The sequence below is a fragment of the Pyrus communis genome, chromosome 1 (assembly GCF_963583255.1).
Source record: "Pyrus communis chromosome 1, drPyrComm1.1, whole genome shotgun sequence".
Lineage (NCBI taxonomy): Eukaryota > Viridiplantae > Streptophyta > Magnoliopsida > Rosales > Rosaceae > Pyrus > Pyrus communis.
In genome coordinates, this window is record NC_084803.1 from 17011560 (window position 1) to 17037908 (window position 26349).

Sequence of the window (26349 nt, forward strand, 5' to 3'; positions counted from 1 at the left end):
CCAAAAATTGAAAAAAAAATAATATTCAAATATCAGGTAACGGAACAAAAGTTTTCGACGGTTATCATTGAAAAATCATGATTTAACGGATATTTTAACTCCGATTTTGATGATTTTTTACAGCCACACTCCTTGACCCTATGTGAATACAATGAATGAATTCGATCTTCAATTTAAAATATTTACACTAGTGGATACTATAAAATCTTATGTTATACTTAATGAAAGTATAAATAAACTCTTAAGTGTTAGTGAATCTATCATTTTGATGGGATACGCATTTTACAAAATTAATTTCAACGATCCAACCGTCAAAGTTGTTTGTATATGCTTCAAGATCGAATACGCTAAAAATCGCAAAAAAGAAACATTCATAGATCAAGTAAAGGGACAAAACCTTTCGACGGTTATCAATGAAAAATCACGATTTAACGGTTATTTTAACTCCGATTTTGATGATTTTTTTACAACTACACTCCTTGACCCTATACAAATACAATGACTAAACTCAATCTTCAATTTAAAATATTTACACAAGTGGATATCACAAAATCTTATGTTATGCTTAATGAAAGTATGAATAAATTTTGAAGTGTTAGTGAATCTATTGTTTTGATGGGATACGCATTCTATGAAACTAGTTTCAACGATCCAACCGTCAAACATGTTTGTATATACTTTGAGATCGCATATGCCAAAAATTTCAAAAAACAAACATTCAAAGATCAAGTAATGGGACAAAACTTTTCGAGGGTTATCAACGAAAAATCACGATTTAACAGTTATTTTAACTCCGATTTTGATGATTTTTTATAGCTACAGTCCTTGACCCTATATGAATACAATGAATGAATTCGATCTTCAATTTAAAATATTTACCCTAGTAGATACCACAAAATCTTATGTTATACTTAATTAAAGTATAAATAAACTCCAAGTGTTAGTGAATCTATCGTTTTGATGGGATACGCATTCTACGAAAATAATTTCAATGATCCAATTGTCAAACTTGTTTGTATATGCTTCAAGATCGCATACGCCAAAAATCGCAAAAACCAAACATTTAGAGATGAATTCGATCTTCAATTTAAAATATTTACACTATTGATACCACAAAATCTTATGTCATGATGATCGATGAAAATTGAGGATTTTGTAAAAGGAATAACATGCAAGCTCTGAGTTCCATTGGCAAGGTTTAAACTTTTGAGAAAGGCTTCACAAGCTTGAAAACAAAAACTTTTTCATTTTGCATATCCTTGCACATTTAATATTTTGTAATAGATTAGTAGTGTATGGATGTTTGTTTATTAGACTCTTATTTTCAAGTGTAGATGTAGTACTTAAACGAAAAATGTGTTTTAATGTTTTGAAGTAATATTTATGTGGCAATGTGTGGTATGTGCAAATTTAAGAAAAAAAAAACATTTTTCTTAACGGGTCATAGCGGGTCATAACGGGTCGGATCACTTTACTTGTTGGGTAAAGTGACCCGACCTATTAAGGACCTGTTAAGATAACGGGTGTGACACGACACGACCCGTTAAGATAACAGGTGTTACACGAAAATGACACGAACACGACAGACACGACCCGTTTGCCAGGCCTACCCCCAAGGAATACAAGTTGTAATAGGAAATGATAACTAGAATCAAATCTAATCTAGAATTTACACAATCAAACTTAAACTAAGAAATTTTACAAAACAATTTAATTTATGAACATCATAAAATTGTTTTAAAAAAGAAAAAAGAAAAAAGAAAAAAAAGAGACATTTAATACGTATGCTAGCATTAAATAGAGTCTAAGAACTAAAATCAATTTTTAATTTTGTATAAGACATTTTTTTAAACTTCATCTTATTTAAAAATTAAAATCAAATTTTCTAAATAAAATATCTCCTTCCCTTTAAAAGTAGAATTTTTGCGGCTAAACTATTAAAATGTGGTAACTGGTCATAGTATTTTCCTAAATGGAAAGTTGAACGCGAAATGCGGCCACACAGACTAGACAAAGAAACACGTGGAGGGAAGGAAGCGGCATTACCTCCTTCCGTAACGGTCATAACTGCCACGTTGATCCGAAACGCGCCACGTTGAGAAACTGTCTGATCGATGGACGCCCAAACTTCTCTCTCCGACTTAATTTCCCCATCAGAAGAAGCAGCAGCAGCGGCGATCATCGTCAGACACATATTTACATACACCTCGTCTGAATGCAATAACTTCTTCAATAATCTCACGCTTCCAGTAACATTTCAAAATATTCTTACTTACCCACAAATGTTCAGTGCTCAAGAGTGAAAATTCGACCAAAAAAGAAAGAAAAAAGATTGGTGATCATGGGGAAGAAGACAGTGTTTTTAATGGCGGCGGTGCTGTGGATGAGTATGGCGGCTGGAAGTTGGAGTGCGGATTCTGCTGTGGATAAAGCCGGGGACAATTTGAACTTGGCAGGTGGGAATGCCAAACACCAAGCTCACGAGACCGCCCGAGATGCCAAGGAAACCACCGAATCGTGGGTTGGTCGGGCCTTTGGCAAAATCGCAGAGTAATCTTTTTCTTATTTTGTTTTCGACTTTTAATTTCCTTCCTAATGCATTGTATTTAGCCAGATATACACAAATGAAAATCGTCACAAAATTTTAAAAAGAGCTCGCGAAAATTTCGAAAGAAAATACAAAGTCATTAACTAAAACGGAAATAGAGGGATTCGAACCCTCAGTACGAAAAACTCGTACAACAGATTAGCAATCCGACGCTTTTCCACTCAACCATCTCTCCTCCCAATTGGAGAGGGAAATGAACACTTTGAGAAGACATTGTTTCACTCTTTATATAGAAGTCATTGCTCCTTTCGTGACGATGGGGTATCATTTTATTCATTTCCTTCATAATCATCTAAATATTATCTCTAGAAAAAATCATTTCATTTAGAGACCGTTTAATCATTCTCATTCTTATGAATGCAACAAGTTGATAGTTTATCATGAAGATATTAATTAGTACTGTGATGTTGATTTGACTCACACTTACTACAAATGAATAAACAATCGAATCTATTTTTTCATGAGATGATTCTTAGATGATGATAAATGAACAGTTTCCCTAATAACGTTTATACAATAATAATGTCGTTATTATTGAAGGATCAATGGCTCACTCACAAGTATTATCCATGAAGGAAATACTAATTAAAGTCATGTATGTTTAGTAGTGTTCTAGCTCTGCTCAGTTTTCTATGCTAATATAGTCTTACAAACTGTTACTCACTTTTTTTTTGGTTGGTGATAGATGCTCATATTATTACTTTTAGCAAAACATGTAAACAATGTTTGATATATTTTATGCTACTTGAGCTACTTTTGCGCGCCACTGCATGCATTGTTGTGTGGTTATTTTCCCAAATTTATAGAAATTTAGTGCAACCAGTGTTTAAAATATCGGTATTGGTGGAAATATAGATAGAAAATTTTGTGAAAATATCGATGGATATATCGTATATCCATTGCCTTCGATGGAAATGATAGAAATTTGTTCAAAAACATGGAAATTTAAAATTATTTTTTAGGGAATGTCATATGAAGCCACAACACATGTATGAATCAAGAATTAATGATTGGATACTGTGTAAGCAATAAGTATGTGATATGTGAGAAGAAAAACTTCCTTCTAATGACAAGTAATAAGATAAAGCATTTCATTAGAAAGAATAAAATATACATAACTTAATTGAAATTTTCGTCATGAAAGCAATACAAGTTTTATTGAAGTAAACTAATACCATAAAGAAAGAATTTAAAAAATAAAGAATACATAGGTGTTAACTACATTGTGAAAGATGAAGAATTGGTACAGAGGAAGAGGAAGGTGATAGAGAGAAACAAAAGAAATTCTAGAGAGAGAGTTTAAAGAGAGAAATATGATTTGTATTAACTCATTAAATAAAGATCACACACACTGTTTTTATAAGAGAAATCCTAACAACCTTACTAACTATATTACTAACTGTATTACACTTGTATCCTTAATAATAGGCTCATGGATATTTCGTGCAAACTTTTTGCAAATTGTCTGCAAACACTGAATATTTTCTGAAAATACCAAAAATATCCAGGAAATTGACTGATTTCCGAAAATATCGCAGATATGAGATGAAGTTTAGACTTCACCCTCCCTTCTTTCCATATCGTTCCCTAAATTTTTGGATATTTCCTTGGAAATATCGAGCATATGCAGGATATTTCAAACATTGAGTGCAACAATATTTCATTTGTTCATATAGTTTTTATATATGCTGACTCATTTGGGACCTCGTCTATTTACAACAAGAAAATTCAAATTCAATGTTATGCATCAAATTATTTGGTCACCAACAGTCAGGATAATAAGTATCTTATGGTTTATTTTTCACAGTAGATTAGGAAAACACTCGCGGAATTTTAAGTTTTATAGAAAACTACCGTAAGAGCTCAATTGATTTGTGAAATTCTTTTGGTGCCGTTCCCCTATAAAAATTCAGTTTTTATCTTTCTTTTTTTTCTTCTATAGGACTGATCAGTTTGAAGGGTTCTTAAAGTGTAATGTTATCAAAAGCCCTTGTTTTGATAGCGCTGTTCACGTATGGTGACTTAAGTAGATTCGAGAATTTACTTAACCTCAATTGCATGAGGTTGGTCAATCAGTCCGTTTTGATGGTTATTAGGAAGTGTTTTTTTGCGTTAACTATTAGGCTGAGTTTTAAGTATTTATATAAGGTGAAATGTCCTAGATTTAGGCCAAGTGTATAACATACCAGGTATATTGATCTATTGGGCCTCTTTGCCAACAGCTCAAGCTCTGAGCTTTTAGGTTCAATGCTCTATATATAGCATGCTGCGTACATGTGTGAATAGTTGTTGATTATTGATAAGCTGTGTGATATGGTGCTGTTCAGGGGGCTTGGATTTAGCCAAGGTAATGCAAAAGATGCAGCTAACAATGTGATGGAGAAAGCTGGGGATGCAGCATCTACGGCCACAGATAGATTAAGAACAAGCACATTTGGAACACGTAATTATCAATTTATCATATTGTTTTCTGAGATGAAGTACTTAATTAGTCAATAAATAGTTCTTCAAACAAGTATAATTGATTTCATGCTTCTGGGTTTTACTTTCTGTTCTCCCTAAATGGATCATCATACTGTTACCTGATTTTGCAAATGGCAGCGGATGCAGGAAAGTTTGTTCATGACAGCTTTGACTCATCTATAAGAATGCCTACCGATAAGGTTGACAATGCCAAAGAGACGGTGAGAGGAGCAATGGATTCACGAATGGAGGGAGTAGCAAATGCCTATGGTGAGGCAAAAGATACAATGAATAAAGCTGTCGGTGCCGCTTCTGATAAGGCTCGTGAAGCAGTGGAGTATGGAAAAGAAACAGCTGTCAATGCATATAATACTGATAAAGTTGACAATGCCAAAGGGACGGTAAGAGGGGCAGTAGGATGTGGAGTGGACAGAGCAGCGAATGCCTATGGTGATGCAAAAAATACAATGAATAGCGCTATGGGTGTGGTTTCTGATAAGACTAATGATGCAATGGAGTATGGAAAACAAAGAGCCGCCGATGCATATAATACCAATAGAGTTGAGAATGCTAAAGAGACAGTGAAAGGGGCATTAGGTTCGGGAATGGACAAAGCTACAAATGCCTATGGAGAAGCAAAGAATACAATGAATAGGGCTATGGACACGGCTTCTGATAAGGCTAATGGTGCAGTGGAGTATGGAAAAGAAACAGCTGTCAATGCATATAGTAGCGATAGACTCGATAATGCCAAAGAGACGTTGAAAGGGGCAATGGGTTCCAGGACGGACAGAGCAGCGAATGCCTACGGTGAAGCAAAGAATACAGTAAATCGGGCAATGGATACGGTGTCTGACAAGACTAATGATGCAATGGAATATGGTAAAGAAAGAACTGCCAATACATATGATGGAGCCAAAGAGACGATGAACATGGCCTCAGATAAGGCCTATGATGCCAAAGAAAAGGTGGCGGGAGGAGTTGATTATGGAAGGGAAAGAGCAGTGAATTCTTATGATGAAGCGAAACAAAAGGTTGGGGAGTCATACTCGTCTGCTAAGGATAGTATGACTTCAAATGCCAAGGATAACTATGAGGCTGCCAAGGGAGGAATCGATTATGGAAGGGAAAGAGCAGCGGATGCATATGATGAAGCCCAACAAAAGGTTGGGGAGTCATACACGTCTGCTAAGGATAGCATGACTTCAAGTGCAAGGCAGAACTATGAGGCTGCAAAGGAGACCGCCTCGCAAGCTGCTGGTGATCTTGGGGCTACGATGAGGAATGCAGGTTCGGGGCAGTAAGGAATTAATTAATTTTCCGCTGGCTGATTCCATGAAGCCATCTGTGATCAATATATATGTTTTTTCTTAGTAGCTAGGAAAATGTTGGGAGTTTTGTGGTAAGTTATATATGTTTCTTGTTTTCTCATACTCTGCCTTTTAGAGTACGTGTATTATTCTAAAATCAATTTTGAACCTGTATGCATCCGAAGAACTTGAGTTTTGTGTCTTTATATATCATATAGATTCTCTTATTAACATGCAAGATCATTTGTCTCCTCAATAGATTCATAACAAGATAGGTTCTTCGAAGTCCCGAGTCCAAGTGGCTAAATCAGTGTCTTCCCATCTGTCTCTGGTTTAAGTTTGAATTTCTTTACGCGTAGTTAGTAACTTGGAATGTATATAAAATAGAAATTAATATATTTTATATACGTAGTTAGTGACTTGGAATGAATGTATTTTATAGTAGACAAGCATATGTATATTTGCGTACAGCAACATTAAATAACATGGGGCATAGTATGTATATTTTTCCCCAATATATATGGCCTCCCTATACTCCCTAGTAAGTCTTCATCTCTCCGATTCATGCATGTGCTAGCTTTTCTTGTTTGTCTTCCATATTATTATAGTCAGCATGGATAAGGTAGAGAGGGGAGTTTCGAGCGCATGACTTCAGATGTTAAAATAAACACTTTTAATGATGAGCTACAAGTCTTTTACACTCAGAATACTCAAAGAAGTTTTGACCAGGTCTTTCTAGGAAGGTTTTTAAGTATATAAATTCCTAGTGTAACTAAGTGATGTATTATAATACGAAATGGACAACCGGTTAATTAGTATATCTTTGGTTGCAAACTTGCGGTCGATAAATAGGAAAGATATTAGGGAGATGTGTGGCCTTGTGATAAGAAAGATACTAGCTGTGGAGATGTGTGACTATATGATACGAAAAATACCAAGGGGATCAGAATTGTTGCACCGCAATTCCAATTAAGCTTCTGAAAAAATAATATGAATTTATCCAAAATTAAGTTTGTAATATAAATACAATTTATGCTGGATATTAATCTTTGCCCATCACTAGATGTAATCGTTCCAAGAAACCCTTTCCTTCTCTCCATGTCATTTGATCCTTCACCATGTTTGATAATAATTTAAGAGATTTAAGGGCTTGTGTTTGATAATCAATTCGTTTATAATTTTTAGTCTTTATTTTTGTGCTATAGATGAAGAAGTACATTAAAAATGAGTGATACACGTAGAAGTACATGAAAAAAAAAATGAGTGATACACGTAAGTAGATGAAAGATGGCTGAATAGAGATGTAGAACAAATTTACGGGAAGACAAACAAAATGAAAGCTAAAAGCAAAAAAACTATTTGAAATTGTTTTCACTTTCAAGATTTTGTTATCATTCATTTTTTATTTATTCTCCTCTCTACTATCACCCTTCTTTTCTTGTATCTCAAACGCAAAAGTGAAAACTAAAATAAAGAAACGCAGTAGTTATCCAACAAGACTTGATTTAGCACGAGGATATTAGCATCACGACAAAAAACTGGTTTCTCGTTCCTCTTTTCCTTCCCTTTTTTCTTCCTTTTACAGCTTACCCTAGTGAAAAGCTTAAGCTATTGATGAGAATAAAAAAGAAAAGTTGCATGCGAGAGCATTTCCAAGCACAAGTAAATTCGTTGGTATTATTTACGATGTTTCTGAAAGCAACCAAACAGAAAATCCAACAAGATAAATTAAGAAAAAATAAAATAGCTAGATCAAGTGAGAATTAATTAATATCTACCCCCCTCAATATCTCTAGTATATATGCACATAAATAATAATCTTTCTGATCTAATTAGTCGCTAAATTTATCTATTAATTTCCCAGTTACAAATCAATCAATTGTATCTCAAGGACTTCTTTCTAATTAAACATCAATTAATTGTGAAGTTTTAATTGGCTTACATTTGCTTCTTCTTCATGGCTTGTCTGTTATTGTGCATCCATACCTTGAACACCTGCCTCTTTATACCCACTTCAGAACACAACTTCTCCACCTCTTGCTCATCCTGTTTCTGGATCCTCCACCCCAACTTCTCCCCCACCTCCGTCATCTTCTCCTTCTGCTCTTGACTGAACTTCGTCCTAAATCGCTTCTTCGAACCTTGTGCATCCGCCGCATAATTTGCACCGCGAAACAGATTATTATTCATGTTGAGATCCTCGCTCGAGGACTCAGCAGCCACCCCACCACTGCTGCCAAAAGTCATCATCATCGCCGGACTAGGCCCCCTAGCCGCTGAATGATGAACAGGAAGCGACGGTGGTGTGGAGATTAGCACCGGCAATCTTGTAATCGCCGAGTCTCTACGGCTGTTGTGTTGTTGATTTATGACATAGTAATTATTTGATACATGTTCGCCATCGATCTCTTTTCTGTGAAAATTTCTATGACACTCGCAAGCTGCGCATTTTAGGGATCCCGGAGTGTCCTCATCTCCGCCCGGCATGAACTCTCCGCATCCATCGAGCACGTGACCGCCGCTGCTGGCGGCGTGATTTTTCAAACACTCCCTATACCTAACTCTTGATGCTGCTGTACTTGGCGGCGGGTGCGGTGGAGCTGGTGGTGCTTTGAAATTTGATCCGCTAGCAATTGTTGGTGCAGCACTTGGGGTGACAATAACTGGAGTTGGGTCAGGATCTCTTCTTGATCTGTCTAGGGTTTGATGAGGTGGGTGGGTGAAGAGTGAGGCGTTGTTACCATGATACCCTGCTGAAGGAAAATCAGGAGAAGAAGAAAGCTTGGAGGAAGAAGAATCCCTATGGGGAGGAGGAGTATAGGTAAGAGTGCTTGGCATCCTCCCTATTACCTTATCTTGCCCTCTCAGTTCCATTAAAATCTGATATCTTATGTAACTATTATTATACTTGCCGTGATCTCAGCATCCGTAGAATTTTCCTAAAAATAAATGAGTAGTGCGTTTACATTACCTATCTTCGTGATCTCATTTATGATTTTCTCATAATTTATGGATTTTTTTGTAATTTTCTCAACTCTCATACTATAGTACCCAGCTAATGTAAGAGCAAAACTTAATCAAAGATATAATCACTAACTTAATCTTATTATTCTTCTTTATTTTTTATTTGTATTTCTGATTTTGACATTTTTGGGTGCTAAATCCACCAACCCATCTCACTAAATTTCAACCCTATTTCCAAAGAGGTAAGAAGGTGGGTGAGAGAGATATATTGATGGATTAGATGAATTAAAAGACTGAAAAAACTCACATAATTAACAGAAGAGCTCAAAAAAACAAAATAAAAGATAAATCTTGGAACTTAAACAGGAAAAGAAACTAGAGGGGGGCCTACTGGATTAGAGCTAAAATTAACCTGACCTCTTATAAATTACACTGTAAAAATTGGAGAAAGATTGTTGAAGTTGCACCACCATCATTGAAAGCAGGTATTATTTGCTGGTTCTGGACTTTGATTAAGGAGAGTATAAATCTCGCTAAGCTAAAGCTCATTAATGTAAGATTAATATCTCAGAGAGAGAGAGAGAGAGAGAGAGGACTGTTTCTCTTTGGAAGTGAGAAAGTGGTTTGTGTTTCCTACCAGCCATCCAACCCCATAAAATCTATTTGAGAAACAAGAACAGGTGGTTTGGTTTGTACTCAAAATGAGTGATGAATACACTCAGAGAGAGAGAGAGAGAGAGAGAGTACTTCTTTTGCAGAAGAGCCGACAGGCTCACGTTAGTCCTCTCCCACAGCCTGAACCCTGGTCCAGTTCCTAATTATTGCTCTCTGAAACCCTAAACCACAACCAAATTAATGTGTTTTATGTGTAAGAGAGAGATAAAAGGAGGGAGAAAAGAAATGTCAGACTTGACGTTACACTGTTTGCCTGGAATCTTCCTGCAACCTGAAGTTCTCAGCTTAAATCCTCAAAAACTGTTTGAGATTTGATTAGCAGACGTAAAACCCCATTAGACAGGCTCTAAACAAGGGTTGTAGCTAAAATGGTAATGAAACTTTAAAAGGGTTTTGCTAGAGACTATTGAAAAAATCAAAGATAAAAAGAGTTTGTATGTTAAGTGATTAAGACTCTCTGTTTGTTGTATTATGTCAAAAGTATTTCTTTTTACGGTCAAAGTTTTGTAATAATCACTTATATGTGTGTTTTAGTTTTAACTGAAGTCATTTCTATATTTACATTAACAGTTGAGAATCACCTGTATTACAACGACACTACATTAACAAATTTTCCAAAGAGAAAATTAGAGGGGAGATTTTCTTTTGGTCTTCTTTTTTTTGTAAATTTTCTTTTGTGGGTGGTGTGAAGGGAACTAAAGTGATAGCAATGGTATGCTGGTCCACATAACAGCATTTATTTTGTTTTGTTAGTAAGTGTGTGTCAGAGGTTGTCTCAATCGACCATGTCATTCTAACAAAAGATTGATACCCTCTTGTATTTTGATAGTCGAGTCATTCCACTTTACATGATTTCACCTAGCCTTACATGATTTCCAAGTGAGAGAGTTGTCCTAATTAGCCCTATCGAATCTCTTCGCTTACTCGTCTACGCGATCATTTACAAGTTATCGACACTAAAACAAGGTAAAAAGATCGTAACAGTTTCTAAACACATTAGCTATTACATGGCATTGTGATCTGTGCGTATATTATCCTATAAATGCTTGATATATATTGATTGGTCCATATGTCGACGACGACGTAAATTTTAAGCTAATAATTGTCTAACATGGTATTACCATGCTTTCGTTTTCAGTCACATGGAAGAAAAAGCCAAAGAACTAATTAAGCAACAATTATCCCGTAAAACTGAAAGAATATTAGGAGGAAGCTCAGTCCAAAGTTGTTAAAACAGCTTCCTAATTGTTGTCTAACTATTAACTATTAAGTCAAACATTATATTCCACCATAACAATCCACAACCCTGCTCACCGTTTATACATCATCTAGCTACTACATAATGTTGTTAGAAGATATGACAAAATATTTAACGCCTGAAGAGTATGCCTTAATTCGGAAATTATCACTACAACTAATCCAATAGTTTCTTAAATTGTACAACTACCATGTTAGTTAATTTATCATTTGATTATTTCCGTAGTTATCTATATCTGTCTTACAAACTTGTTAGGTTTCCACACTTAAGAAGGCTTGAGATGTATTAAAACTTAAAATCAACTAATAAAATAAATAAATAAAAAATCCTGTCGAACTTCAATTTGGGATTCTTTTTTTGTTAAAATTATGTGGCACTTAGCACATACACTTCATTAAAAATGATCATATATTACTAAAGCTACGCATCCAATTTTAAATATCCCTTTGAGAACAGTATTCAAAGTCTCTGGCTAACAGCTGTCCCAGTTGTTTGCTATACTACATCTGTGACTTAAAAATAAATTAAAAAATTTTCTGGATAAGTATATCATATGAATGAATTATCAAGCATCTAATCTAACCAAGTGTTTGTTTTTTATTTGATAAGTATACAATTTAGGAAACAAGAGACCCTCTCTGCCATCTGCATTGCTATCTTTGGACAACTAAAAGGGTTTAGGGTTTAGTTTTATATTGGAAGAATATCTCTTTGATCTGTCTAAATCATTATTTTAAGCAACTATCTTTGGTCTGCTTGAGGGATCAATTTCCAAGTAGTTAAGCCTCGTAAATTAACAAAAGGGAATAAGATCTATGATTAAACTAATCAAACCAGCTTTTCTTTCCTAATCAGTGCATGCACGAGTAAACTGATAGGGCTTAGGAGACGGGGCAGAAGCTAGGCCGGGTGTCAATATTTTATTTGTTCCTTTCCTGTCTATCTCTCTCACTTTCTTTTTGTTCATTCAATCTGGTATCTCACAGGTGAGGAGCCAAGGTTGAGTGAGGTTTTGAAATTCATAAACTCAACTCAATTACTTATGCGCGCCTGAGTATAAATTTGATATGAACTTTGCATGCATCAACTATAAAAAGCTATTAATGTTTGCGTACAAAATGATCGTTAGCATTCCTCTGTTCTAATTAGCCAAAGAGATTTCAATGGTTTCGTTTTGAGGTGGTTGTTTGTGAAGTCAAAACATTTTTCTAAGGTACAGTCTGTTAAGTTGCTGTCTGTTCTTTTTTTATTAATTTTCATCCCTAATCAACCAGTTTCTCAGTTGGGTTTGTTTAAAATATGTGATACTTCCAATGCTATTAGCCAAAATTAGATTGTGAAGTGACATTCCAGATGGGAAATAATAGACCAGGAAAAAGAAGGATGCTTCTTCTGCTTCCATATATATGATCAGATACCCACATATTGAAGCCTGGGCAGTTTGCATTTTCCTCTCACTGAGGTGAAGAAAATAGTAGTAAAAGTCAATATTCTGAGCCCAATAACATGTATATATTTTACATAACTTTTGGAACTCAAAGAGAAACAATGCTCTGAGAGTGAGAGTCAAAATTTGTAGAAAAGATTTACCGTTACCACGGGAGTTCATGGTTTCTTACTAATTTGAATGCTCGGAGTGTAATTCTACATAGCAATATTGGTTATGTACGCGTGCCTATGTTGATTCCAATCGTTGATGCTTGTGAAGTCCATAATACATATGCATTAACAATCCATAACAACTTTCGCATGAACGACCGACTGTATATCCTCCTATAACCCTATGAAATTCAAATGATTACAATGCTTTATGGTTATTGGTCTATTTTGTTTTTGTAATTTTTGCTTTATGGTTTTGGAAGGTGAGGTCAAGGAGGGTCCTATGCAATTTGGACGGACATGGGACACCAAAGGTGCCGAGAATAAAGATAGCAAATTTTACGGATGGGGCTTTTTTGCAAGCTTAAGAAATTTGTAGGATCTAGGTAAAGTGGTCTACACAAGCAAATGTAATAATACATGGTGTTATTCACACACTCATTCTTCAATTTATTCGATCCGACAATCAAAAATTGAAAGAGGTGTGTGAGAAGTAAAAATATGTATGTGGAAAGCACAACCCTAACAATATTGAATATACGTATTTTAATTAGTCATGTGAACTTCGCACATGCACGTTTTATCATGTGAGTGTAGTTCCGAACAAGAACTTAGGTAGAACACGATTTCAGCGTCACTGTAAAATTCAAAGTTACTAGTATCAATGATCTTGTATTGTGTCTGTAATTGTGGCTCAGAATGGTGATGATAAATCTTAATGCCTATTTTATAGTTTTAAAGACTTTTTATTTTTTTATAAATATGATAATCGCACTATCACGTGATATTACTTTATAATTGTTTTGTTGTTGGTGTTTACGCGGCTGGGAATCTACTTATCTAACGAAAGGCGATGACTGGTGTGTACGAAGCCCACCAATCACCTTCACCCACCTACTTGTTTTTTTCTTATTTCATTCATTTTAACAAGGCACTATATTGGTCAACTATATGCTCATTAGCCTTCCCTAATTTGCAGTGGTGCTATTCCAGTACTTCTGCACTTTCTCAATAGTCAATACCCTAATTCACACCTAAACCAACAACCCTACATTTCTTTAATTTAATTTTGTTTTTAACAGGATTGTCGTTGTAATATTTCCATGTAAGAACAGCTAACTCATATACATAATAACTAACCTGTGACGGATTTCATATCTATTATATTTTTGCTCTCTCATCACTTAACTCAGATAATAAAACAAGCAAACAAAAGATGACATCTTCTTGTAAAAATTAGGATATGTGGAAGGCTATATTAATTTCAATGGAAACAAGAAAAGAAAAAGAGGTAAAGAAATTCATCAAATATACTCTTAGTTAACAGTTTATTTGAATGGAACTTACCAAAGTGATGATGATTTACCACTATTGTGATTTTGTCTCGTCAAGGCGAAACAGGTTTGGGTTTTCAAATGGTGTTGGGAAATGACAAAAGAAATGTGAACATGTTATTTCCCATAAGAATTAGGAAGTAGGTCTCTCTTTGTAATACCAATCAATTCAGGATTAGGAAATAAGTGAGTTTTCCCTACTCTAAAAGGATTTAAAAATCCTATACTTGTATGACATGTAACCTTCGTCTATTTACTATAAATAGTCTTGTTTGGTGCTGATTATTAACTTGAACAACAAAGAAAATACAAGGGTAGAGAGCCAAGAGTGATAGAGAGATCTAAAGCAAGGTTTTGGGTCATCGCATAAGGGTTTTAAATAAGTTCTTGTATCCAAGTTGTTATTCTCTATAGTGCAACCTCACTAAATTCTTTGTGTTTGTGTGTGGCGTGTTTACTTTATTGTTCATATATTCGCAGAGCATCATCATATGAGTTTGCATAACACCAGAGATTATCGATAAACAAGATCAATTAAGGGGAATTAAATTCAACAACTACTGCAATAGCTATTCGCTTGTCATGTCAATTGTCATGTGTCCCTATGTGGGATTAGAATAGTAACCTATAGTTGAATATTGACTCATGTGCTTAAACATGTTTTGAAACCGAACAAGGATTGTCTGCCCTCTTGTGCCCTCCTGTTTGTGTACTTACGGTTAAGCCACGTCAACATTTTATATTACTATTCATTTTTATCTTATTATCTTTATAAAAAAAATAATATAAAATGTTGACGTGGCTTAACCGTGATCACATAAAACAGGAGGGCACTGAAAGTGGAAGGACAGACAATCCTTGTCCTTTGAAACCACCATACACAACTTATATGGAGCAATCACAATTATAATTATAACTATATATATATATATATATATATATATATATATATATATGCTCTGAACAATTTTATCAAGAGTAACGTTACACTTATTACATTTATTATTTGTTTGTATCATCTTTCTAATACATGTAGGACCCATCAACACATGTAAGTCATATCTTTATTAGAGAAAGGTGGTACAAATATATAGTAAGAATAATATTTTTGTTTTTTGGATGGATGATTTGGGCATATAAACTGTGTCACCATATGATGTTTCTTCTCTCTCTATTATTAGGAAAGTATAAATATGCTTATCTTTGGCTTCGTACACTTTCAATTTTCCTATTTCCTTTACTGAAAAAAAAAAAAAAAAAAAAAAAAGAATTACAATTCTTGCACAATTTTATTCATATGCATGCATGGTTTCTGAATACAAGTTTGTGAAGAAAAACATGCAACATAACTGTGTACGTGCTCAAGAGGTACTTAAACACAAACATATTATACATATACGTTCAATGACAATATCTTAGTAGTTAGTTTGGCCTGTGGTAGAGGACCTACAGGCACTCAATGCTAACACACATTTGACCGTTTAGATTTGATCCAACGGCTAAAATTGAGCAACTGCAGACTGTTGGATCAAATCCACTAGTCCAAATATGTAATGACACTAAGTACCTGTAGGTACTCAAGAAACAGGGCAAACCAAACTAGTTGGAGCGATTTGATTCGGCTTTGACACTACAAATCTTGGGCTGAAACAACCAGACAGTAATTCGTTTGATTTGGTTAGCTGTCTATGTAGTGGCACTCAAATACACTTGATCCTAGTCAATTCAATACTCAATACAAAAAGATTAAGAGCACTATCAACCATCAAAGGCAAGCTACGGAGTCCTTTATGGGAAATGGACAGTGCAAGAAACAACTTCAAACAAAGCTTAATGTACCAATTGAATACAAAAGATCGACAGAGTCCTTTATTCACCTTAACCAAGCATGCTACTGCAGCAAAAGGATGAAGTTAACATACAGTGACTACGTATCTTAACTGAATAAGTTTATACTGTATAGACTAGGTCACCAACGCTTCAAGTACTAGCAAATTTTCATAAGTAATCTAAACTGAATATCTAGTTTGTTCGGTATCATTCAAAATTGCATGTACATGTAAAACATATACGTGGTACGGAATACCTTTTTATTGGAGAACACCATCTCTGAGCATAACTAAGGGTTATTTCCCCTCCCACATCCATTTACTCTTGAGACCAAAACGTGCTAGCTAACTAGTAACTCTTATACTAAAATCTTGGTTAGAAGCTAAGATACCAGCAGGTATATAGCTCAAACCCAAAGAAAGTTTAGTTACACGATGAATAATGTAAACAACTCAAAACTATTAAGCGCGCTACACACAACACGGAATCTAAATAATTGGGGTCTATCTCCAGACTCAAGAGCTCAAGTCCAGAAAGAAAGAAAGAAGAAACATTTATATCAACATAACAAATCAAGGAACTGAAGATCCCCTTGTTGGCCATATGATTGAGATGGTAGCATGAGAACTTGAGATCGGCACGGCAGCATAAACATAGACATAATCTACAAGTGGTGTTTCATTTATGATGCTAATAAATCCCAATCCAGTCATCAGTCGTCACTCGTCATTCAATTATCAAACATGACATCACACCTCCAAGTGATGCTACATTTGGACAACTTCCAAAGAGAACTAAATCTTCCATCTCAATCTTTCACAAGCAAATACTGAAACATCACCTTTCATTACACAACCAATAGATTACGGAGCAACATGATTTCAAGTTTCCGACTTTCAGTCCAAGAAACCAGTGAACTAGAACAGAAATTCAATCCTACAACAAATATACACAAACTACAAAGTGATTCAATAACAATGCAATAGATTACCAACTTCAGAGGAAAAGCGCGATTACCCGGAATTTGAAAACCATATGAGCAAAGCCTCCTCGATTGCTGCTACAGGACCCCCTTGGCCTCCATGTACCTCCACATGTACCAAGACCCAACAGACCTATAAGGTTTCCATTTCTCACACAGCTCCTCCATCTCCAACGGTTTCGGCAACTCCTTCAACCCATACAACAACTTCACTCCTTTCCTCACGCCGAGATCGCCGACCGGCAGCACGTCCGCCCGGGGAAGCGAAAACATCAAGAACATGTGGACCGACCAAACCCCAATTCCCTTCACCAGAGTCAGCATTGTGAGCAGAGCCTCGTCGTCCATTTCGTGAATCGACGAATCGGACAAAGTCCCATCGCTGTACTTCTATGCGAAGCTTTTCGGCCCGAGACGCCGATTGTCCGGAGCTTCTGGGCCGAGAGCGACAAAACGACGTCGGTGACCACCGAGGCCTCGCCGCCGCAGAGCGAAACGAACCGCGTGTAGATCGATTGAGCGGATTTGGTGGCGAGCTGCTGGCAAATAATGCTTCTTGCGAGGGATATGAATGGTGGACGGTTGGGATCGAAGGACGGCGGGGTATAGAGCCGATCAGGGCCGTTAAAAGAGGGTCGGAGCTCGGTAAGTGTTGAAGGGCGAGGTTGATTTCGGATTGGGAGGTTAGTGAGATTAGGATTTGGGGAGCGCGGGGGATGAGGAGGAGGAGGGAGAGGGCTTGGCGGTGGGGGTCTTGGAGATTTTTATGATTTTGCGGGGCCGGAATGGGATTTTGGAGGAGATGGAGGGGTTTTGGGAAACTTGCGTTTGTATTTGAGGTTTCGATCGCTTAGCGATTGCGGCGGCGATGATGGCGGTGCCGGTGAATCGGTGACGCTCTGCGCAGCTGTTCTAAGAAACGAGTTTAGCAAAAACCTGTGTTTCGTAACCGCATGTTGGCGGGTAAGTGTAGGGCCCCTGGTCCATTTGATATATTGGGCTTTTCTGTCCAATAAGCTTTGACCCGGTCTAGGCCTGCTATTATGGAGTGGGTTAGGAATTTTGAAAGTTGTACAGTGTAGGGCTGGGCACGGGCCAGACCGGGCTCAATTTTAAAGGGACTGGACCGGATCCGGGTTTAAAAGAGACGGGTTGAACCAGGCTGGGCTAGGGGCAATATTTTTTAATATAGGAATTGGACCTAACCTGGCCCAGTTAAAACTGGTCGGTTCGGGCCGGGTCTACGGGTCCTTTGGTTTTTTTTTTTTTTTTTTTTATGGAAAAAAAACCTAAAATTTGCACATATTCACTACCAGTGCAATGTGCAGATTTTACAGTTTTCCCAATCTAATTGTGAAAAAAATGAAGCATCACATCAAACTCCCATTTCCGCATGCATCGAAAAAGAATATGAGAATCCTAATTTCAAAAGAATAATACAGAAATCTGAGGCACCTATGCATTTCCACTTTCATTCAACACTTCCAAATACCAAGATTAAAGTAAAATAACAAAATCCCAAACAATAGAAATTGCAAAGCCAAAATATTTACTCAATGAAATTAACCAAAGAAAGAAATTCAAAATTTCAAATCCAAAAAACCAAACCAACACAGCAACAAACTAACTTAGAGCTCGTTTGGATGTGCTTTTAAAATGACTGAAAACGCTTTTGGTGAAAATGTTTTTTGAACCAATCCTTAGTAAAAATGCAAGTTAATTATGGAGAAGTACTTAAAGTGCTTTTGGAACCAAAAACATTTTCTCTAAAAACGCTTTCAGTCATTTTAAAAGCATATCCAAACGAGCTCTAAGCTTGCAGAAAAGCACAAAAACCCTAATTAGAGCATATTCCTCACTGAGTAGCCGTCTTCACTCGACATATAACCTAAATAAACGGATAGTAGTTCAATTTTCGGAGAAGAAGACTTACGGTAGTCGGCCAAGTAAAAGAATCTAGGCTGGTAGCAGTGTCCTCAACGGTGGTGATAGGGTGATGGTGGTCGCAACAGAGGTGGTGTTGTCGAAAAGGAGAGAATCGAGGTTCTGGGACCTGGGTTATTTGGGTTTGCCCACCCCTAGTACAATGAGTGGGGTTTGCACGGAGGAAAGGTGTATGACCGTTGGATTAATCCAACAGATGAGACTACAATATGTGTCAAATTCTTTATCAAGTGGTTGTTGTTGATATGTTACTGATATTTCATAGATATTGTTGATATAATATTGAGTTTGGATATCATTTTGTACTACAATCTAGTGGTATTTCTCTTCAATTGTAAGTGAGAGGTTTGAGATTCGAATCTCGTGAATGGCGAATTTGCCCATTGTGTGGCTTAGCTGAATTTCTCATTCTCTTAATGTGAAATATATCGTTGTACTAAAAAAAAATATTGAGCTTGGATCTAGCTTGGGAACTGGATGTTCACCTATAAAATAGTAATGGATTACTAAGGCCTAATTGATAATTAACTTAATCATCAGTGCGAGTCAAACATTATACTTTTCATTTATAAATGGAGGGCAATATCCCAATACTTTAGTGACAGAAAATGCCCTATCGGTAAATCCTCTTGAAAGGTTTTTTTTTTTCCATGTATTTTTCTTACATGTTAATATTGAACTAATAACGAAATGATTACCAAACAAAAAAATGGCAGACAAACTTCTCAAGTGAAAGTTCCCTTAAATGGATATATATATATTTCACCTAATCAACTAATTCTAGTGGCAAGTATGAAGTGGCACATAAGAAAATATATTCAAATTGTATCATTAAGTTTAACCAGATGGCAGAACTCAACACTAAGATAGTCTTCCACATTACTTGTAACAATAAGCAGTGAATTGATTCATGCAGAAAATAGTACATAAACTAATAAAAATATATAGTAGGAGTGAGAAATCACTCTCTCTTTTCTGGGCTCCATCTTCTTCATGCTGCAGGGAAGCAAGTAGGAGTGAGATATCACTGTCCCTTTTTTGGGGCTCCATCTTCTTCGTGCTGCAGGGAAGCAAGAAATCGCTTGAGACACCTGTTGTAAACACAGGGCCGTTCCAAATGAACCAAGTGGCCTGCCTTCTTTATGCCTTCAAATGTTGCATTTTCTCCTAATTGCCTGCATATAAATAAACACTTTACCAAATCAATAGGAAATACGGTTTACGTCAATAAATAATTCATTTTTTGGCATAAGTTTAACATGCGTCAATAAAAATAATTTTTCTCCAATAAGTTAATTTTAATTAATTAGCAGATAAATATTATTGTCAATGTCATTAAACCTACACTTTCATGTTGTGGGCAAGCTCCTGGTTGAATATCTGATCATTTTCACCCCATAACAGATGTATTCTCTGCAAACATAGGAAAGAGACATAAAAATTAATAGAATAATTGGAATAAAATTAATCAAAGAGAAAGACATAAACAAACTAAAATTGGCCAAAATAACCTGTGGGAATTTGGGGATGGTTGGGTCCTTGGTATCAATGACTAAAGCTTCAAGGAGTTCTGCCCTTTCCTTCCTGTGGGTGAACATCACCTATAAATTTGGATGTACCAAAATATTTCAGCAAATGGTTCAAAGAATTTGCTTCCTAAACCGCACAGTGTTATTGATGATATTTTCTTCCTAATGTGTTACAAACCACTTGGATAATCAACATTCACATACACACACACACACACACAAACCACCTGGATAATCAACATTCACACACAAACCACCTGGATAATCAACATTCACACACACACACACACACACACACACACACACATATATATATATATATATATATATATATTATAATGTATTATATATCATATATGTAGCACCTCTGATGAACTTCTGACGAAAAAGTGAGGCATGCTAATTTTAATTCGGCACCGTAGCATATCTGAACATAGAAACTGATTCAACTGTTAAGAAAATGTTATATATGCTCAACAAATACCATCTCCACGAGGTATCATCCTTCTAGTACAACACGTACGCAGCCACACCACTTTTCAAATTCTCCACCCACTTTAATTGCCGATGCTTCTAAACAAATATGAACAATCCTTTGCGTTGACTATGCTTGCCATTATTTTTGTTTTTTTGTGCAAAAATTAAAAGAAATGCATAACCATAAGGGAAGGAGGTTAGCGATGTTTGATTCCGAGACGGATCTTTTCCTTGCGTAAAGAAATTTTCCCGAACATTTTTGTTTTTCGGCGAGCAAATAATCGAGTTATTATGCCCTGAGCAGAATCACTTTGCCATTCGGTCTTGTGTGTCAATGAAACATTGTTCTGACAAATCATCTTCTTAATTAATTTTTATGTTTGGATCATAAACTTGAACCTTTTCTTCTAGGCTGACCAACTCCTTAGACTCAACCAAACATTTAGGTGCCCTAACTTCTTCTTCGGCTAAATAGACAATCCTCATAGGGCGATGCTTGATTGGGGCCAGAGTGAGTATTCCCGCACCCTCGGCCTTTCGAACTAACCGTACTTTAAATGAAATTGACTTGTATCCAAGATTCTAAAAGACGTTAGGTGCTAGTTCGGTAGCAGGCTGGGGCTTAGCGCCTGGACAACTAGGTGGGGGCCTAGGCAGATTTAAGTAAATTCTTTGTATATCGTATAAATAAGTATTTACTTATACTTAAAAAATACATAATTTCATTGGATACATAAACTCAAACTAGAATGACATATAGATTATAAAGTATTAGAACTAATAAAAACATGAGGAACAAGCATATAATGTGTGTTCATCTAAGTATTCAATAAGTCTCTTACAATTTATTGATAAAAAAATGCAAAATGAAAGTTTCTATTTTTTGTCTAAGTAAGAGTCACGACCTAGACGGGTCTGGACAGGCTGGGAGGCCACTTAAGTAGGTTTAAGTGCCATTTCCTAATTTTCAAACACTTAGGGAATAATCGGGGTATTGACCAACCACCTACCGCCTACCACCTAGTGCTTAAGCGGGAATTTTTAGAACAACGCTTGTAATTGTATCCAAGAACAAAAGGAAAGTGGTCCTCATCTAGCCATTATAAAATAGGCTCTATCTTTTTTTACCCATTACTCTTGAAAGGTGATATGGGCTTTTACTTTTAACATGTGGGAGAAGGATTTTGTCATCCCTTCATGTGCATCAATAATCTTTTTCACCTCTTTTGCCTTCTAATGTTCCTCATTTTTTTGAATGTGTTTCTCTAGTTGAATCTCGTCCAGTCGGTTGAAGTTGAATTGGGATACTAAAACATCATCTGAACTTCGCAATTTTTAGCACTTGATCTAATCGGGCGTACCAAAATGTTGACCTTGAAAATTACACAACCTACGTGGCATGCATGTTGAAGTAACTAAGGAGCTAACTACGTCTTTTGGTGGTTGATTGCTGATGTGGACGTGCTAACTCACCACCGAGCTCGGTTGGGTGAATGTCTTGAATGCAATAGAGGAGGTGAAATGCTTATGACTTCTAAATCGAGAGACTATTTCGAAGAAGAAACACTCTCGATCTTGAGTTCTATAATCTGGAGACAAGGTTATGCAAATCACTATGAAGTTTTGGACTTTTGCACTAGGTTCAACAGCCTTGACAATATTGGCAAGAATATAGGTCCACGAAATTGGTACCAAACTATAGAGACAAAGATACTCAAAGGAATAAGTGTCTCTGCACGTGACTTGAGAATATCCAATCATAAAACACTTCATTTCGCCGAGAAAGCTAATGAAGTGACCTTTGCTTGGTGAGACAATGAAATACTCTTCGTCGGTGGAGACTTAAGACTGTTAACCGGTCGAACTTGAGAAACTTGTCGTTTAACCAAGCAGTTGAGACTCCTCTGCTGAATTGATTATACAACTCCGGCGCTGTCTAACCAAATTGTCGCCCTTGATAGTTGCTTATGGAAAATTTCATCTAACTAGGCAATACTCGTATGTTGTCCTTCAACCCAAATTTGCCTAGCCAGACTATATTCGTGCTGATAGTTAGTAAACAATTAGTGGTTTTCTAAAAAAAGAATGAGAGAGTTCGCGCAGAGCGTTGATTTATGTGTTGAGTTAAAGGTCCTTCTACATTACAAATGAGCTTGTATTTAAAAAGTACCACGTTACTTGATGGCTTGATCATTGTATAGAGTCCAGTTGCAATCCTAACTCGTGAAATATTATCTTGATATGTTGACTCAATCCCTGATTCTCTGCTAAGGTGACTTGAATGTTAACCAATCATTTTGTAACCCTACTTAGAGATCATGATCATGATCTCGTAAGTTCAACCAATCGACATTATCTGCAGTAAGGAGAAAGAGCATGGGCTTAGCCTCACAATAAGCTAGCAATAATGTGATTCAAATTCATCTTTGGCGAGAACCGAACCTAAGACTTCTCACTTACAAGTGAAGAGGAATACCACTAAATCATAGTACTAAGACCATTTCCAACCCATGGGATAAAGCTTAAAATATAAATGTTAAAACCTTCCCCAAACCATCTCCAACCATGTGCTAAAATAAGCTATGGGGAGAAAATATATCTCTGGGCTAGATTTCCCTCAGGATTTAAGTTTGGCTTAAATTATTCTGGACTCATCAAACTATCATAGTTCAAACATTCTTTTTTGTTTTTTACTTATAATCTAACGGCTATGATCAAATGAGATTAAATCTAATAGTTAATATATATATATATATATTTGACGGCCCAAAATTAAATCTAATGTCTAAAATAATTTAGGAAAATTATTTAAATCAAATTTAAGTTAAAACTTTATAAATACCTATATATTTGTATGATTTTTAATTATTTATCGGAATTTAAATATTTTTAAATTAAAATATTCATAAAAATAAATTAAGATAATCTACATAAATTTTATTTTTTTAAAAAAGATACCGAAAACAAAAAATTAGACTAAAATCATTATTTAATCATTACAGACTAAATTTTAAGACACAAAGATTGAAGATGATCTAAGTGGCATAACCACTACCTTATCTTTTGGTCTGACAATCAGGGATTCTTCCATCATAGGATAAAGCCTAACTTTCAACATAGAATACAACCTATCAGATTAGTCATCGTTCAAGCCAATGAGTTGAGTGTTTTTTGTACCGCTCCTTGACTTATGATGTCATAACTTCCCATCTATTCCATGCCTTTAAATTGTTTTTATCCCATATATTTTCCCCAGAAAAATGTCAAAATAATTCCTATAAACTTTTAATAGATAATTATCATTAAAAATCACAACTTATCTATTAAATAATAACTAAAAATTATTTTAACAGCTACTCTATCCAATGACCTACAACACATAAGCAGATTGACGAAAAAGTGGGTCCAAACACATATTAAATTTGAAGAAAAAACAAATCTTTAATGGTGCATGGTTGCATGGAAGAAAAAGTTTGCATTCTACGGATTTGGATCCTCTCCTAAGTAAGGGAGACGGATCCTTCTGACCAAAATATACGGATCGTTAGATTTCGATCCAACGGCTACAAATATAAGATTTTTTTAATAATTATAATAATTATAACCGTTAGATTAAATTCTAACGATCCGTGTATTTGAATCAGGAGGCTCCGTCTCTTTTGCTCAGGAGAGGATGCAAATCCGCATTCTTCTAGTTGCATGGTTATCCATTCCACTGTCAGTTATAACCTTTAATTTGTCTCACCTCCTATTTATTTATGAAGTTTTAAATATTTCAACTACTCTTGATAAAACGTTAGTTGCATGGTTATCCATTCCACTGTCAGTTATAACCTTTAATTTGTCTCACCTCCTATTTATTTATGAAGTTTTAAATATTTCAACTACTCTTGATAAAACGTTAAATCTGAAGATCGCATCCAGACGATAACTATTTTTTTAAAGAATAATACTTGGTTACTGAAAAATAAGTAAGAATTCTTATTCAAAATTCTTAATATTTTAATTACAAAGATTTGTACTTATGATCAGAATAGTTCATATTATGAATCACACTTTAAAGATCATCTTTGCAAAAAATAAATTAAAACTAAACTAGTTTAGTCAATCTATTATAACAAATACATAGACGGTTCGTAATGCTTTTACTAATACCGTTCATTTGTTTTTAAATAATTTGATGACTAAACGACCTTAGTTTTAATTAATTTTTTGTAGATGCGATTTTTATAGGGTGATTTATAATATGAACAGTTCTAATTATAAACACGAAATTTTATAAATTGACAACGAATAATTTAAAAAAAATTTAAGTATGAGTTTTTATTCATTTTTTAGTAGTTTTTTTTTTTATTTATTTAAACGAGAAGTAAAAATTCAATACCTCAAGGAAGTCCTTGTGAAGCCGATCAGGAAAATACAGCTTCTTGTGAGCAGCAACAGACAGCAGAGCCTTGAGCCCCTTCACGGAGCTTGGCAGTAGAAGCTCCGACGACGACGAAAACCCGAGCCTCTCCATCGTTGCGTCGCTGACTGAGCAAGTCATGGCCAAGATCGACCCGGACACTACCATGGACTCCACCAGGTCCGGGTACATCTCGGCCAACTTAAACGCCACCATCCCGCCGTAACTAAACCCAACCACCGCACACCTCTCCACCCCGAGCTTCCTCAACCCCGCGGCCACACACTCCGCCTGGAAAGTCGGCGACCGGTCGGGGTTGTCGGTGGAGGAGCCGCCGAAGAAGAGGAGGTCGGGGACATAGACGGAGTATCTTTTGGTCAAAGCACCAACCTGGAACTGCCACGTCACTATCCCCTCGGCGGCGAACCCATGGATGAGAACCACCACGGGCTTCGTTGGGCCCGACACCATAGCGGGTTTTTCCCCCTTCTTGGGTTTGTTGAGGGTCTCGTTCGGGACCCAGAAATTCATAACCGTGCACGGTTCGATCTCGACCGCGTAGGGTCGGACCCCGGCCATTTTCATAAGGCCATGCAGCAAGGGTTGCTGAAGTGCCACTAGGTTCACCATCTGTTTGTTTTAGTCCTGAATGAAAAAAATGACTTGTCTGAGTGATCTTAAACTCCCAAAAGCGTATGAGTTTGAAATTTGGGTCGCATGGAGGGGTTTAAAAACTAGCTAGGAAACGAGGGTTGGTGTTGGGTTGTTATAACTTGTCACTTATGGAACGTAAAACTTCTCCAAGTTTTGGAAACTTGGAAATTTCTCTCTTTAGAAACAGTTAAAAATTCATAGATTTTGTAGGTGAATGAATGAGGACAGCTCAAAGGTTAAGCTGCCCCATTGACATTGGATGAATCTAAAAACCGGTCCCAATGTCTCTTACACGAAATCTCTCATTTTCCTTCTCG

The 26349-nt window shown here is 36.1% G+C and overlaps 3 protein-coding genes and 1 pseudogene across 3 annotated transcripts; 1 reads left to right on the forward strand and 3 right to left on the reverse strand.

The window, feature by feature from the left end:
* Window positions 1-5316: 5316 nt before the first annotated feature.
* On the forward strand, window positions 5317-6375 carry LOC137713859 (late embryogenesis abundant protein, group 3-like). The gene has a single exon (XM_068453245.1). The coding sequence runs from the start codon at window positions 5317-5319 to the stop codon at window positions 6373-6375; it is 1059 nt and encodes a 352-aa protein (XP_068309346.1).
* A 1753-nt stretch (window positions 6376-8128) lies between these two features.
* Window positions 8129-10130, reverse strand: LOC137709273 (zinc-finger homeodomain protein 6-like). Its single transcript, XM_068448366.1, has one exon. It carries the CDS (start codon window positions 9253-9255, stop codon window positions 8320-8322), a length of 936 nt encoding a protein of 311 aa, XP_068304467.1. The 5' UTR covers window positions 9256-10130; the 3' UTR covers window positions 8129-8319.
* Window positions 10131-16280: 6150 nt separating this feature from the next.
* Window positions 16281-17978, reverse strand: LOC137713959 (DNA-3-methyladenine glycosylase 1-like; annotated as a pseudogene).
* A 1787-nt stretch (window positions 17979-19765) lies between these two features.
* LOC137711436 (uncharacterized) lies at window positions 19766-26119 on the reverse strand. Its single transcript, XM_068450682.1, has 4 exons — window positions 25358-26119; window positions 20479-20568; window positions 20313-20380; window positions 19766-20142 (listed from the first exon to the last, which is right to left on the reverse strand). The coding sequence occupies exons 1-4, from the start codon at window positions 26006-26008 to the stop codon at window positions 19992-19994; spliced, it is 960 nt and encodes a 319-aa protein (XP_068306783.1). The 5' UTR covers window positions 26009-26119; the 3' UTR covers window positions 19766-19991.
* Window positions 26120-26349: the final 230 nt, after the last annotated feature.

What these genes read in the sequence shown, in the direction of transcription:
- LOC137713859 (XM_068453245.1), top strand. Translation starts at nt 5,317, where the DNA reads ATGGAGGGAGTAGCAAATGCCTATGGTGAGGCAAAAGATACAATGAAT.
- LOC137709273 (XM_068448366.1), bottom strand. Translation starts at nt 9,255, where the DNA reads ATGGAACTGAGAGGGCAAGATAAGGTAATAGGGAGGATGCCAAGCACT.
- LOC137711436 (XM_068450682.1), bottom strand. Translation starts at nt 26,008, where the DNA reads ATGGTGAACCTAGTGGCACTTCAGCAACCCTTGCTGCATGGCCTTATG. An exon ending in CCATCCCCAAATTCCCACAG is followed by an intron (nt 20,381 to 20,478) that starts GTTATTTTGGCC and finishes CTATGTTTGCAG; the next exon opens with AGAATACATCTGTTATGGGG. An exon ending in CTTGCCCACAACATGAAAGT is followed by an intron (nt 20,143 to 20,312) that starts GTAGGTTTAATG and finishes ATTTATATGCAG; the next exon opens with GCAATTAGGAGAAAATGCAA.